We start from the raw sequence: 16,319 nt of genomic DNA on the forward strand, positions 1-16,319 counted from the left end.
CAATCGAACACAGCGAGAATTACTTCTGAGCAAACACGCACAGGATTGCACCTTCAACTAGGCTTTGGGGCACGAGAATCTGGCCAGGATCAGAAATGCAACTCGCAGAAAAGCAGACCGCGAAACGCCCAAGTTTTAAACAAACGTTTGCGTTAATAATCTCACATTTCAAGAGTTAAAAGTGGTAGCCTTGGAAAGGGGCTCCCAGGGTGAAAACAAAGCCATGTCTGAGAAGACTAAGTAGCAATAGCATAAATATCCGCGCCAACAGTGGGCAGCATAAACCAACATGGAACACCAAATCCGGCCATTAGGCCGGAAAGTGGGCTTATTCCCAATCCTGGGCAGAAGAAGCCCTATCAAGGTGTTCCCAAGCTTTGGAATCTGCCGCATTTCTTGCCGGCTTCACATTCCCGCTAATTGGAGATTTTAATCTTCAGCGACTTTCTGCTCAGGGGTGCTGACAGGATCACCAGCTGTGCAGCTATTCCAGGAGCAGCGGCTTTTTAATCAAGCCATCTTGGCAGGGAAGGTGGGGTAGAACTGGGGAAGGGGAGGGGGAGGTAAGTCAAGGGGAGGAGGGGGTGAGGGCTTGGGAGTCCACACACACACACACACACACACACACACACACACACACACACACACACACGCCCTCCAAAAGAAGGACTTAGTTGTGGGAGGAGACCTGAACTGATAGACAGAACACTGTCGCTGACCCTGGGAGGTGAAATACAGTCATGATGGCTTATGCGCCTTTTGCGCTTGTCAACAAGCAGGGCCTGACGGAGAGGACCATCCCCTGTTCATCTCCACTTTTCCAGGAAATCAAAATCGTTCTGCCTCTGCCATACGGGTAGAAGGTCCATTTTCAGCTACCAAGGCTAATTAATAATAATAATATCCTACCCATCTGACTGGGTTGCCCCAGCCATTCTGGGTAACTAAGAATTGTTGGCAAGAGACCATTTCTCGGAGAGTTTGTCCTAGTTTTTTTAAAAGCCACTTGCCACCGCCACATCTTACAGTGGCAGGTTCCACCAGTTTAGGCACGCGTTGTATAAAGAAGTACCGGTACTTTATTTTGGCCTCCTTGGTTCGACAAAGGGTGGTGACCCCAACTGGTGGTGGTGTTATAAGAGAGAGGGACGGACCTTCGCATTCACCTTTCCCAATGTTATAAGCCTTTCTCACCGCCTTGTAAGTAGGCCCACGAATGCTTCTAGCCTGAAAAGTTACTAGCAGCCTTCTACTCGCGACAAGCCTCCTCTAGGCACGCTCTGCATTTCTGCGCTACGGCACAGAGCAGGGCGCTCCCCTCCTCTCACGATCTGCTTGGTTCAATCCAAGGTGCAGAGCCTTTAGCAGCTGACTCATTCGCTTGCATGCAATCCCTTTTTTGCCTCTAGAAGGTGGCCAGGTGAAAAAGAGCACCTTCACCTTCAATGGTTGTGAAGATGAAGGAATTTCAGCAGGCAGTTCCTGCATGGCAAGCCGTACCTGCTGAAATTTAAAGGTTCAGGAGCCCCTGTCTTCTTGCCATGCAAGCCATACCAGCTGAGATATCCTCTTCTGCACAACTGTCCTTTTGCACCTGGCCACTCCTACATCTATGCTTTTGTGCTTAAATACAAGGCTGCTGTGCTTCACATTCTCCCATTCTTCTGCTTTGGGCTGCAATCCTATGCATGCTAATTTGGGGGCAGAATGGTTTAAATTAATGGGGTTTGATCCTGAGTAGACATGCATAGGGTTTAAGATTAAGTTGATGGATTGTGCCCAAATGGCAAAAATGACCAGAAGAATCAGAAATCAGGAAGACCAAAATTTTAATAAGAAATGGGGAACATTTATAATTTATCTCAAAAACCATTGTGTAAACAGCTAAAATCGTTAGTAGGATTGGAATAACACTTGTAGTTTAATGGTGAATTTTGGACACAGTGGAGAGGTAAAAGATTTGGATTATTATTAAAAGATGCAGGAGGAAATGACTAAAAATAGGACCCACAAAGGGAGGTCCTGGAGATGCTTTGCAATCTTGTTTTTATGCTGCATGTTGCATATGTGATTGTAAAACTTTAATCTGAAAAACCAAATAAATAAATTTACAGAGTTCTTAATCATTAAGGCCTTTTCTCACAGAGAAGTTGTTCTGACTCTCGGATCATTCAAACGGCCCATTTCAGCATGTTTTCCAGCTCCGTGACATTCCTTCCAGATATGAGGGAACAAATCTATACAGAAATCACAATGTGGTCACACCAGAGACACCGTTCGGAAGTCCCAATGATCCCTGAAAAGAGTGAATGGCTTTTAAAGCAGTATAGGCCTATGGTGGTGCAGATATAGCTCTATGGTACATGTCATTCCCAGATGCATCACTTATTTCAGCGGCACTGAAGAACCTATGGCATGGCATTGGCTAGCATGGCCAATGGACAAGGACGATGAGAGTTGTAGTTCAACAAATTCTTGGGCCTAGTCCTCCATTCTGGCCTTGCAGGGGGTTGGACTAAATGACCCTTGGGGTCTCTTCTAGCTCTACAATTCTACGATTCTATAACAAGAGGCTGAACCTAGGTAAGAAAGAAACAACTCAAGACCTTCATGCTGGTTAGCTATTAAGTTTTGTGCATCTCAGTAGGTCATCTTTGCAAATGATTTATCAAGTAAAACATGATTAGGGGTTTTCTGTCAATGGCACAAATCTGCTTTACATCCGTTCGTACATAGCTCTCTCTCCCTGCTAACTGGTATGGTAACCCCAAGACAAAATATATTTAGCCAAGAACTTCAGTACTGAGCTGGAAGACAAGCAGTTCTAACATGACTTTGGTCAATGTGGCAAAGTGATTGCTGAGTGCACCCAGTTAACAGGGTGTAGCATAACAGACACAGTGATAGGATGCAAAGCAACCATCAAAGAGCATGCAATATATTTATGCTTATTAAAATATTGTTAAATTGTATTTATTTAGTGTGGAGCATTAAATGTGTTGGATACTTTTTTATTTTTTTAAGAATACTCTTCATATTTGACACCTGCCCATTTTGAGCCTTCAGCAAGGAGTAGAGTATACTTTTTAAAAAAGGGGAAAAAAGAACTTAAAATGAATGGAAAGTACAGTAATCAGCAATCAATTTGTGCAGCTCTTTTTTGGCACATAAAATGGCTCCCCGCCCTCCTTCTCCTTCGTTTTTACCTTCACCGCCATCTTGGGAACCAGAACGCTCAAGGTCCCATTTTATTGATTGGGGAAACGTAGTCTGGGAGGAAACAATATCCCCCGAAGCAGCGCTGTGAATCAAACGCTGAGCTGGAATCCGAATTGAAGGCAAGTCAATCAATCAATCAATGAACAAAATAGACCTCACAACTTTCATTAAAAAAAATATATCCCCAGAAGCATGCCAAGCATGCCTCACCCTCAGTTGCCTGACAGTCTCATTGCTTTCCAACTTGACTCTCCCCAGCCTCCTTTCCACCCCTTATACCTGGCCCCCGATCACATAAGTAGTGCCCCATCTCTTTCTCTTCCTTACAATACCTCCTCAAACCCTCATCTTTTCAATCAAGTATTTTTCTTAATCTTTATGCCCAACTTTATGCTCAAGTACATGCAACTGCATTTCCTCACATCCATCCATGGCTACCTATCATCTCTTCCCCTCCCATCTTGTTTAAGGTAAAGGTACCACTGACCATTAGGTCCAGTCGTGACCGACTCTGGGGTTGCGGCGCTCATCTCGCATTATTGGCCGAGGGAGCCAGCATACAGCTTCCAGGTCATGTGGTCAGCATGACAAAGCCGCTTCTGGAGAACCAGAGCAGCACATGGAAACGCCGTTTACCTTCCCGCTGTAGTGGTACCTACTTATCTACTTGCACTTTGACGTGCTTTTGAACTGGTAGGTTGGCAGGAGCTGGGACCGAGCAACGGGAGCTCACCCGGTCGCGGGGATTCGAACCGCCGACCTTCTGATCGGCAAACCCTAGGCTCTGTGGTTTAACCCACAGCGCCACCCGCGTCCCTCCCATCTTGTTTATTTGTTTTAATATTGTACATCTCTCTTCTCTTTCTTCCATCGTGGAACTCAAGGTCACAAGCTCGGCTCAACATGGAGTTTTGAGGAGGTCTCCTATCCAGACACAGACCACAGCAAGTCCTGCTTAGCTGCACCACGGCCCTCAGACTAGGCCCAGGGTCTTCCCCCACTGCTTACGTTACATTGTAAGCTCACTGGAGGCAGGGACCTGCCTGGATCAGTGTACATAGGAAACTCTGTAAAATGCTGTGTACGGATGGTGCTCTATAAATAATCAGATAATCTGAATATAAAACATATTGCTCTTCATACTTTTTAGAATGGAATGCAGTTGACTCAATGGTTGACTTTATGTTCCCTTAATATAAAATCCAGGAAACAGGCAGGCAATTTTTCATGCCCCCTGCTACGTGGCAATAATTGGTTCAAGAACCAGATTCGGATTTTATTGCGAGGATGCCTTCAACCAGCAAGAAATGAGCACCTTTTGCTGCACTGCGAAACTCCGAGAACTCCTCTGTCTCAGTATAGCTGACTTCTTTGGCTTCAAAGGTCTCCCTTCAGCAAGTGATAAAAGGGAATGAAACCAAAACAGAGCTCAGATGGGGTTAACAGGCCATGATAACCCAAAAGAGGGAAGCCAGACCAGTCCCCCCCCCCATGAAATTCTGAGAAGGTTTATTGGCATGTGCTGCCCTCTTGCGTCTTTTAAAGAAAGCTTGCCGCTTTCATCAAGAGCAAAACCAGCCATCTGGCCAGCTTTGAAGGCCCGTATTTAACTGCACAACAGTTATTTAGGCAGCGCTTCTCTCTAATGCACTCATAATGCACCTCGTGATATCTTGATGGTTCTTACAAACAACCTTGTAAGGTAGGCTGGACAGCCACATTTATTTATTTTGTAAATGTTTTAATTTAAAGCATTTGCAGCCTGCTTTTCCATTACTAATGTTGAAAACAACTGTTGCCATTTTTAAAGAGATAGTTGAATGAATGAAATAAAACATACAAAACAATTTAAACAACAACAATGGTTAAAATGAGTGGAGAGGGCGGGGCAAGCAATAAGCACTAATCAAATAATTAAATAGGTATCTCTGGAGATGGTAATCCAAAGACTCAGCTCCCCTTATAGAAAAGTCTCTTTCTCCGACCATCCGCTAACCTCCGAAGGTGGAGGCACCCTGATCAGGCCTACCAACGAGCATCTAAAACAGGTATCCCCACACTGCGGCCCTCCAGATGTTTTGGCCTACAACTCCCATGATCCCTAGCTAACAGGACCAGTGGTCAGGGATGATGGGAATTGTAGTCCAAAACATCTGGAGGGCTGCAGTTTGGGGATACCTGGTCTAGGATGACAGGAGTCCAGCAGTGGAGGGGGGAGGCACGTGGGGGGAGAGAGAGAAAGCTCCCTGTTTGGAGGGGCCTTGCCCTGCCCCAACCACCCTCCAGAGTTGCCCATGAGCAGGAAGTATTTGCTGTTTGAAAGAGTACCATACAAATGACTCTACAGCAGGCATCCCCAAACTTCGGCCCTCCAGATGTTTTGGCCTACAACTCCCATGATCCCTAGCTAACAGGACCAGTGGTCAGGGATGATGGGAATTGTAGTCCAAAACATCTGGAGGGCCAAAGTTTGGGGATGCCTGCTCTACAGCTTTCACTTCTAAATATATGGGGTGGTCATACTCAAAAGATGGCAATCTAAAGAGAGTTGGCACCGTGTCTGTTGGCAGTAACTAGCATATACACAGGACAAGGCCTGCAGATATCCTTGTGGCAAAACCAAAACATGTACGTAATCTGGCACTGAAAGTTTCCAGAGGCTTGGAAGATTCGGGACATTTTTATGCTATGTGGTGGGACTTTATTATATTCATATACTAACACAACTAACCTCCAGGACTCTTTGGTTCTTATCAATGTGGGAAATTAAGGGAATGCACACGAGGTTTGCCTGGTGCCTTCCTTATACACCTTTTGGTGCCGGGTGAAAACAAGGCCTTGGGCTGAGTGACATCCGATGCCTTTTTAAATGTGTTGTGGGACAGAGTACTATTGGTTTGTTTCTGTTCTTATTTTTATTATGTATTTTGTGTTTTTTATACTGTATGTTGTGAACCGTCCTGAGGTCTGAGGGGATAGGGTGGCATACGAATTTAATAAAGAATAACAATAATAATTTCTGATGTTTTTACCTTTGTCGTTTTTGTTTCTGTACGGCTGGAATAAAATCATAGAATTGTAGAGTTGAAAGCAACCCCGTGGGTCAACTGGTCCTTTAAAAGTAAATCTCCCAGAACTCAGTTCTGGGTGCCATTGCTATTATAAGAGAACAAGGGAGGCATTCATAGTGAGTTCTGGCACCTCTTTTTCTACAAAAATAACACCTCAAAATCCCAGAAGTTCTTAGGGAAGCCATGATGGCTAAAACCAGGTTTTAATCTGCTTTCAAACTGTAGGGTAGACATAGCCTTCCATTACAAGGCTGCTTCTGCATGGACTTGAAAACTGCAGTGTGCGCGTTCTGCAATCACACGTTCGCAAAGGATTGCTATGGATGAGGCAGCCCTGGGGCGAATTGGGATAGAAAACCTAAACCTTCCACTGCTCTACTTTGGTTATAGAGTGCCATCTGGTGGCTGTCTTTCCTTCAACAATACCCATTAATGACTACGGCCCCATCTGCAACATACATTTAAATCGTGCCACTTAAAACAACTCATGGGTTCCCCCAAAGGATCCTGGGAACTGTTGTTTGTTAAAGGTGCTGCTGGGAGTTGTCAGGAGACCCCTTTTCCCCTCACAGAGCTTCAGTTCCCAGAGTTCCCTGTGACGAGGGATTGACAGTTAAACCACTCTGAGAATTGTAGCTCTGTGAGGGGGATAGGGGTCTCCTCTCAGCAGCACCCTTAACAGATAGCAGAAACCCAGGGGGTGGTGTCACTTTTGGGGTACACTCTCAATCTCCCTAGTAAGTTGGTGGTGTCAAAAGCTCAGACGATAAGAGAGTGCAGCCTGCAGGCTCCCCTCGAATTGTGCCACCATCCAGGGGTGCATTTACTAATGAAGCTTTGGTTTCAAGGCCCCTAATCTCAGGGGGGGGGGGCAGAAACAACGTCAGTCCACATTGCTTTAAAAATTTGGGCCTAGTAGACCCCATTTGAATGTCACAAGTCAAATCGATTGATTCTTTGCTGTCTGTATGTCAACAATTCCAAAACTTTGAGAGCCAATGTTGTAAAGGTGTGGTGATCTGTCATGGAACAGCCCCCGCCGAAGAAGATAACAGTGGCTATGCAGACACTGTTGCAAAGTGGCCCCCGTAACAGTTCAAGTTTCAGGGCCCCCAAAACGTAGGTCCACCACTGCTGCCGCCAGCACCTGCCAATTCTGCCCATTTGGTTGAGCCAACACAAACCAACAACACAATTCCTGGCTCTCTTAGGGGGGTCCTTGTCCAATGCGTTGGAGTGCCCCTTGCTATGCATGTATTCAACTTCAGCAGAAATGTCCCGCTCCTCTCCCAGGACTGGAAGTCTGGGAGGGGAAGATACGCTTGAAAATTCACCAGCCTGAGTCAACTCTGCCTCCAGGCCTCCTTCCCCTCCTGCTTCTGCTTCTGGTCTTCTCTCTGCCACAGACTCTCCCTTCTCACTAAACCATGTAACTTCTTCAGCTACCAACACCTCCCCCCCCCCCAAAAATATTCTCCCTCTAACTACTCGTTGTTGTCCCACCACCAATCCCCTGGCTCTGAGCCTTCTTTCCTTGGGGGTTCCCCACCTGGTGCCACCCAGTGACATTCCTCTCCGTCCAACCAGTCCATGACAGTGCCCTACAATGCTGGTCATGGCTTTTGCTTGCCTGGACGGAGACTAGAGAGGGGTGCGGGAGCCTGTGAAGAAACTGGCCTGTTTGCCATGATGTCTAAAGCTTTGCCTAGACATCAGTAACGCTTCTGAATACCAGTTGCTGGAAACCACAGTGGGGGAGAAGAGAGAGGGCTCTTGTGCTCAGGTCCTGCTTGTGGTCTTCCTACAAGCATCTGGCTGGCCACTGTGAGAACAAGATGCTGGACTAGATGGGCTTGATCCAGCAGGTCAGCCTTACATTTTTACATACGAAGGTCAAATTTACCTTCATCGCGTCACCCAGTTGTGCTTCTGGTCACACGCACCATTGATATGTGGGGCCTGCAACAATGAAAAAGGGTGCCTCCCCTGCTTTGAAATATCTAGGATGGGCACTAGGGTGATGACTTTTTTACAACCTCATTTCCCTGTATCATAATTTGATGAGCTTTCATTAAAGATTAGATAAAATCTTACTTTCAAAGAGATTTGATTTTTAAAAAACCCTCACACACAAAATGATTTTAAAAAATTTATTTATCAGTTTTTTTTACCATTTTTGAAGTCACTGTAAGCAGATACAGTGGTACCTCTACTTATGAATAACTCTACTTACCAATGTTTCTACTTACGAATGGAGCTCCATCGCCATCTTGGATGTGGTTTAGATAGGATTTTTTCTACTTACTAATTTTTAGACTTACAAATTTTTTCTCCCAATGCATTCCTATGGGATTCGACTTACACATTTTTTCAACTTACGAATGTGCGTTCGGAATACATTAAATTCGTAAGTAGAGGTACTACTGTATAAAATTGAACCCAAGCTTTAGAGTCACATATATACAACATTATATAGGGTCATCAAACACACAAGGAAGCTTTTTTTAGCTGCAGTAACAGTATAGACGCCACTAGAGGACGATGTTTTGCTACCTTTCCTGTAGGTTCTTTCCCCAGCATGCCCGGCAGGGTCTGCTGGCTGAGTTTTAAGGTCCCCAAAAGGGGCTTTTACCTTGCGCAGGTGTGACATTTGTATACCCTATGTTGCTAAGAACACTCCCCATTGTGGAATGTGGTGTTGTGTCCAAATCTGATACGAAATATATATAGAATTGTTAATACAATTTTATGAAATGGTAAAACGGCATACAAAAAAATAAAATAAAAACGGTTTGTGCGTAACCTTTTTAAATATTTCAATGGAATATACCTCATTTTAGTCATTAAGAGTCAAAAGTTCATCCATTTGTGCCACAGGAAATAATTTTTGAGGGGGAAAAAATGAAAAAGTCATCACCCTAATGGGCACCTCTCATACTAAATTCCACCCTCCTCCTCTCTTTCACTTCTGCAGCTTGACTCACTTGCCTGAGTGGTGTTTGATCGGTGAGCAGTTCATAATCTGGACTGTGTTAGCTAAACTGGGAAGGGATGAGCCTCTATATGGATGGCGACTTGACCAGATGGCCTTGCAGTGGCAGCAACAAATCAGAAATGTAGGCAAGGCGTACCAAAGCAGGGACTCCATTTTCCAGAGCCACTGCACTGTATCAAAGCACGAGGCCTTTTTGAAGTGTCTGTAAGGCAACGCGTCACATTCGTTACTTACAAAGTTTGGTTCTTTTCTCACTGAAGATCAGGGAGGAGCCTCCTCAATGAGCTGAGATAAGGCATACAAGAGCATGGTCATTTACACGGTTCCAGGGCATGGCCACCTGCAGTGAGAAAAAGCAAGGGTGGTTATAATATATAAGCTAGATGTAACCAATGAGCTTAGGAGTTAAAAGCGTGAGCTATGAACCAGAAGTCCCCAGTTGGGACTTTTCAGCTCCACAACCCAGTGAGGTAGGTTAGTCCAAGAGGTAGCGACTGGCCCAAGGTCGCCCAGGGAGCTTCATGGCTGTGTGGGGATTTGAATCCTGGTCCCCCAACACTCCCAGTTCAATACTCTAACCACTACACCACACTGGTTTGATGCCATGGGCACCAAGGTCCACACTTGAGTCACCAGGTGACATTTTCTGCTTTTGGCCTACATGCCCTAATCTCTCAAGATACCTGGTAACTCTGTACAGGTGTAACAACACTGCCTTACCTTAGTTGCAGTGGGATTAGAGGGATTACCGAGAGCACTTAGCTGCTCCAAGCGCTTAAGAGCTATATATGTATTATGGGCTTTATGGAGCCATGGTGGGCAAAATGGAATTTTTTAGAAGATAAAATAAGAAATGTAAATTAACATCACTTTCATTGCATTAGTTGTAGCTGCTTTAAAGCATTTGCAAGCTTTCAAAACTTGCAACAAGTCATCCGAAGCATTGTCAACAAATAACCAGGTATATTGGAGGACATTGTCAAGAAGAGGCTGAAAACATTCTGAACAAAATCCCTGCGAAGTCTGTGCCTAGAGAAATCAAGGATTATTAATTTACTACATCTCTATCCTGCCTTTTCCCCTGGGTGATCAAAGCAGCACAAATGCCCCCTCCCCAACCCCTTCATTTTAAATCCTCACAACACAGTGAAATAGGTTACACTATATGACAGGACCTGGCCCTAGGTCACCGAGTGAGTTTCATGACTGAGGGTGGAGGGATCTGAAGCAGTCTCCTCAGTCCAACACTCACCACCACACTGGTCCCCATGCCAGGCCAGGGGTTGGTTCATTCTCACACGTACATTCATCACTTGAGGACTGCAAAATTGCTGGAGGGTTCTCACATACAAAGGAGCTGTCGGAGGTCTAAACAGCACAGGTGGAACTTTCTGATTGGCCAATGGAGGCAGTTCTCACATTCAGCCACCCTCAAGTGTACAGTCATTAAGCGATGCACATGCATTTGTGATCCAGCCCAGTGATTAGGGTAGGGCAAACTCGCTTCATACACTGACTGTTAACTGTGGAGGCAAAATATCTCTGTGTGTGTTGGTGGTGGAGGCTGATTATTAATATTATCAAAGGGCTGTGCAAGCTGAATTGTGCTGCAAGGATGGCAATGGCAAGAGGAACAAATGAGAATAAGTGCAAAAGACTAGAACAGGCATCCCCAAACTGTGGCCCTCCAGGTGTTTTGGCCTACAACTCCCATGATCCCTAGCTAACAGGGCCAGTGGTCGGGGAAGATGGGAATTGTAGTCCAAAACATCTGGAGGGCCAAAGTTTGGGGATGCCTGGACTAGAACATACACCATGTGTCATTGGGGAACAGGATTAAGAAGTACGGAAGAATGAACAAACCAGCCCCTCTGCATTTTTCCAAAATGAAAGTCATGGTGTTTTACAAGATCTGTGCCACGTTTACCACATGTGATTTCTGCCCGCAGGACAGCTCGCAAGACTGAGTTCCCTTCTTGTTGGCGGTATATCTTTCATCTTTTCTATGGATTTCTATAAACCCAGCATAAAAAGGTAAAGGTAAAGGGACCCCTGACCATTAGGTCCAGTCGTGACCGACTCTGGGGTTGCGGCGCTCATCTCGCGTTATTGGCCGAGGGAGCAGGCATTTGTCTGCAGAGAGTTTTTCCGGGTCATGTGGCCAGCATGACTAAGCCACTTCTAGCGAACCAGAGCAGCGCACGGAAACACCGTTTACCTTCCCACCAGAGTGGTACCTATTTATCTACTTGCACTTGACATGCTTTCGAACTGCTAGGTTGGCAGGCGCTGGGACCGAGCAACGGGAGCTCACCCCATCGCGGGGATTCGAACCGCTGACCTTCCGATCGGCAAGCCCAAGGCTCAGTGGTTTAGACCACAGCGCCACCCGCGTCCCCAGCATACCATCCAGCTAAACAAAACCAGGAACAAGTTACTGTGAAGCAGTGGTTTATTTATTAGGTTTATTTATTATTTATTAGATCTGAAAAGTGGATGAACCAGTTTTCTAGGAGGGGTGGGAGAGACAATGCTTTCAACCAGAGACAGGCAACCTGTTCCCCTCCGGATGTTCCTGGACTCCCACTTCCTATCATCCATTGGTGATCCTGGCCAAGACTGATGGAGGTTGGAATCCAACAACATCCGGAGGCTCAGTTTCTTCATACCTGCTCTAAGCAGTGTTGGGGTATTTGAAACAGCCCTGTTTAGGAAAGTTTTTAATCTGTGATATTTTAATGTATTTTGGTAATTGTTGGAAGCCGCCCAGAGTGGCGGGGGATAAATAATAAATAATGAAAATAAAAAAATAATAATATCTATATTATGGAGGGACAAATCATTCCGGTTCTGTGGGAGAAGAATGAACATGTTCAACACATACAAGATATCATGCAGGAGATAGGCCAGAGAAGAAAATTACATGATAGTGATCTCCTTCGAGGGTGGGCTGGGGGGCTGGGGACCTGCTCCAAGTGATGGAAGAAACAATATCTAATGAACTTGTTCAGAATGTGTACAGTCCTTGTTCTTGAGAAATCTGATTTCTGGTTGAGCCTCACTACAGTGAGACTCTTGCAACCCAGATAAGCTCATTTGATTAGATCCATGGAAGAAACAAGAAGATACATTCAGGATGAACACTCCATTACTCCAACACCCCCAGCTCCAGGAGGAGGGCACAGATTATTCACCAACATTTCAGTGAGCAAAGGACATTATGTCAATTGCACACATTTACAGAGTTATTTGGTTTCTTAAAAGCAGTCAGCAGTCGAGAATATATGCACACTGCTTCTTTCAGATGCTAACTCTAATGTGACAGCAAAGGTAGCCAAGTTCTGTGCTAGAGCCATAAAAATCCGAGCTGACCTAGTTAGTAGTGCCCAAAAATTTCAGGACAGAGCCAAAGATGATCCATTGCTACCATTTGCTGTACCCTCCCAAGTAGTGATACCTTCTTTTATCTAATAATTTTTATAATGGTTAGAGTTTATATTTATTGCTTATATTTTAGATTGTATTTTGGATTGTTTTGTGTATATATGTGTATGCTGGTCGAGAACCGTAACAATAAAATAACTGCTTTTTGCATTAAAATAAAGGAAAATTAATTCTGCAGACAGAAATAATGCAAAATCAAGAGTAGCAGCCCCAGTGTAAGGCTGCACCAAGTGCTGCACCAGTGAACAGCAGCTTGGGAAGATAGCTGGGAGAAACTATGGGCAGGGCTCTTTCCACGGGAGCAGCTAAATACATATGGTTATGGGCACAGAATTCAGCTTCCTGAGATTCTAGACTTTCATTTAAGAAAAAAAAGAAGCATGGTTCTAGCCCAGGCACCCCCAAACTGCGGCCCTCCAGATGTTTTGGCCTACAACTCCCAAGATCCCTAGCTAACAGGACCAGTGGTCGGGGAAGATGGGAATTGTAGTCCAAAACATCTGGAGGGCTGAAGTTTGGGGATGCCCGTTCTAGCCCTTGTGAATGCATATGGGAAGATCATATATATGTAATTGATCTGATGCTGTTATAGCCTGCCTTTAAAATTTAAATTCATTTGAATTTTAAATCAGTGGTAGATCAGCCCTCCTAATTTGGCTTGCTTTGCCATTTGGGCCAAGCCATGCCCATCTGACATCAGGCACAGGACACAGAAAGCCAAGGCTGCAAGGGAATGTTCCTTTGCAGTCATGACTTGAAGTTGGCACTGTCTGAATTTGGTGCCTTACCCTAACAGGCTGCTTTCAGCAGCAATCAGATACACTCAGGAGTTCCCGGTCACTCCCAAGGGTATCAGACCACTTCTAAAAGCAGCAAGCTTATTTTGAATAGAGATACAGAAGATTGCTGTGTTAATGCTTGGAGTCTGGCAACATTGGCTAACTATACATATACACATTTAAGATAGGGCGAACAATGAACACAGGAATTTTTTTTGGGGGGGGAGCAGCTCTATGGTATAAGATATAAAATTTAGGTATTAATTATGAGCCTAACTTGTATTTCCCTGTGGTTTTTCTTTTTGTTAATATTTAGAATTACTGTTTTTGAAGTATGCCACGCACAATGCTTGGCAAAAATCTCAGAACCCACCGAAGCAGCTGAATGAGATATGAGATCTGCAATGAGCAGAGTGCCCTGCAGATCTCCTTGCCGTCCCCATGGCTAGCAAAACCAGTGTTATATATTAGTAAATACTGCATTATAATTTATACCAAAGTTAGAATGTAGGGGGTGTTTTCTGGTGGGGGACACACACACAAATTTACTTTTTTTAAAAAAAAATGCAGTGTACACACGGCCTTGGCCAGGCTTCCCCAAACTAAGGCCCGGGGGCCGGGTGCGGCCCGCGAGGCTCTTTTATGCGGCCCCCAGTAACCCCCGCCGCCCCTCTTAACGGCGCTGCATCATGCGACTGCCCACTTCCTGGTCCCCAGAGCATCGGAAATAGCTTGTGTGCATGCGCAAGCATCATGTCAGGCATGTTTCCGGGCCGGAGGAGGCCCATGCGCATAAGCTATTTCCGGTGTTCCAGCAACCCGGGACTGCACCAGAAATCGCGTGTGCATGCGTATGGGCGTGTGCTCCGGCCCACAGTGCGATTGGCGCTGGCGGCACCAGCCCTCGGCGAGGTAAGTTTGGGGACCCCTGGCCTTGGCCAAGGATTCACAAGGATCTTGGACAACAAAGCAGGCTTGTACATTCCTAGTAGAGCAGATAGGAGATACTTCCTGGTTACACCTGGATCATTTCTACTGAAATGGAAACTCTGTGCATCTTGCATCTTCTCCCCTGCTTCAATTTGCAGGCTACTGTGAACTTACTAGCCGGAATTTGGTAGCCTGCTGAATATATTTCTAGCAATACAGAAGAGATGTGAATATGTGGTGGGTCACAGCTGTGTACAACTCAAGGAGAAAACAGCAGCTTATTGTGGGAAAGTAGCTACAAGACAAGGGCTTTCAAACCTTGCATCTTCAGGGACTTCTTTCAGAGTTACACATATGTTCTCCTGCATGTACCAGAGAAATGAGGGTTATGTTTTAGGGCACACACTTAGTTCATACACATGCATGTGTAATAGTGTAATTTGTTTCACTATAAAGGACAACCAAGCTGAGCCACAAATTTAGCTCTTAACTTCCTGGCCAAGTTCATGTGAGGCACCGAGCTCATCTTTTGGGTCTTGTCCTTGCCTCCTATGAACTGAGAATGCAACCCAATATTCTTCTAAATCTGTATGTTGCATAGAAAAAAAATCAGAAGCAGAGAGCCAGCTGTATTTCAGGGAAGCTTGGTTGCCACCAGTGAACTTCTGAGTGAGGCACCCCAATGAGCTTTCCAAGGAGTTTCCTGGAATTCCATTTAAAAACTGCTGCCATCTCTGTATAGTACATTGAAGTTTTCTGCCGACAGACCCTGCACAACTTCATATGTATCTAATAATAATAATAATAATAATAATTTATTATTTATACCCCGCCCATCTGGCTGGGTTTCCGCAGCCACTCTGGGCGGCTTCCAGAAGGATATTAAAATACAATAATCTATTAAACATTAAAAGCTTCCCTAAACAGGGCTGCCTTCAGATGTCTTCTAAAAGTCTGGTAGTTGTTGTTCTCTTTGACATCTGGTGGGAGTGCCATAGGGCGGGTGCCACTGCCGAGAAGGCCCTCTGCCTGGTTCCCTGCAACTTGGCTTCTCGCAGCGAGGGAACCGCCAGAAGGCCCTCGGCACTGGACTTGAGTGTCCGGGCAGAACGATGGGGGTGGAGACACTCCTTCAGGTATACTGGACCGAGGCCGTTTAAGGCTTTAAAGGTCAGTACCAACACTTTGAATTGTGCTCAGAAACGTACTGGGAGCCAATGTAGGTCTTTCAAGACCGGTGTTATGTGGTCTCGGCGGCTGCTCCCAGTCACCAGTCTAGCTGCCACATTCTGGGATGTATTTTTAAAAGGAGGGTGGGGCGGGAATCTGAAAGCTGGGATCTGTGAGAGACATCTTTCTTCTCTCTCTCTCTCTCTCCCCCCCCCCCAGTTTGTGCAATTTTTTTGAAAATGAGCTCTAGCAATGTTCCATTAGGGTTTCCACTGCCCAGCTGCTGGCATTTCACAAGTAAAACTGTTGTGTTAATTAACCAGTACGGTAGTGGAAGCTGGGGGGGAAAAAGAGAGAGAGATTTGATTAGGCTGTACCTGCTGATAGACAAGGTCCGCCCATGCTTTGTCAGGTTGTACACATATTAGCTATTTCCTGTTTGTGCGTGTGTCAACTGAATGCTTTCAACTGCTGCATCCAAGCCATACCAACTTCTACCTGTGCTGTTTGTTACATGCGTTAGGTCTTTCACAAGTCCATAACCTGGGGTAACAGGTTAGGGGTGAAGTTGTTCCATGTGACTGTCAGGTAAGAAATAGTGCACGCATAAACATGATTTTCTGAAGCCAGGATTTGTGCTACTCAAATTTTGTTAAGCAACTAAAATTGGCCCAATACAGCATAGGTACACTTTTCCACATCTGATGGATC

The 16,319-nt window shown here is 45.3% G+C and overlaps 1 protein-coding gene across 5 annotated transcripts in view; it reads right to left on the reverse strand.

Moving 5' to 3' along the window:
* The window catches only part of CDK12 (cyclin dependent kinase 12), a 117,112-nt gene that overhangs the window by 65,317 nt on the left and 35,476 nt on the right, over positions 1-16,319 (reverse strand). For 4 of the 5 annotated variants that reach the window (XR_015946678.1, XR_015946679.1, XR_015946677.1 and 1 more), the window contains exon 14: positions 9,520-9,625. Coding sequence is in view for 1 of the 5 variants with exons in the window: in XM_060281507.2 (XP_060137490.1) it covers positions 9,597-9,625 (29 nt within the window). In the remaining 4 variants the exon portion in view is untranslated. Of the gene's footprint in view, positions 1-1,812; positions 9,626-16,319 lie in introns of those variants that run through there. The other variant, XM_060281507.2, reaches the window with a different exon arrangement.

This window comes from Zootoca vivipara, chromosome 12, assembly GCF_965207765.1.
Source record: "Zootoca vivipara chromosome 12, rZooViv2.hap1.1, whole genome shotgun sequence".
Taxonomy (NCBI): domain Eukaryota; kingdom Metazoa; phylum Chordata; class Lepidosauria; order Squamata; family Lacertidae; genus Zootoca; species Zootoca vivipara.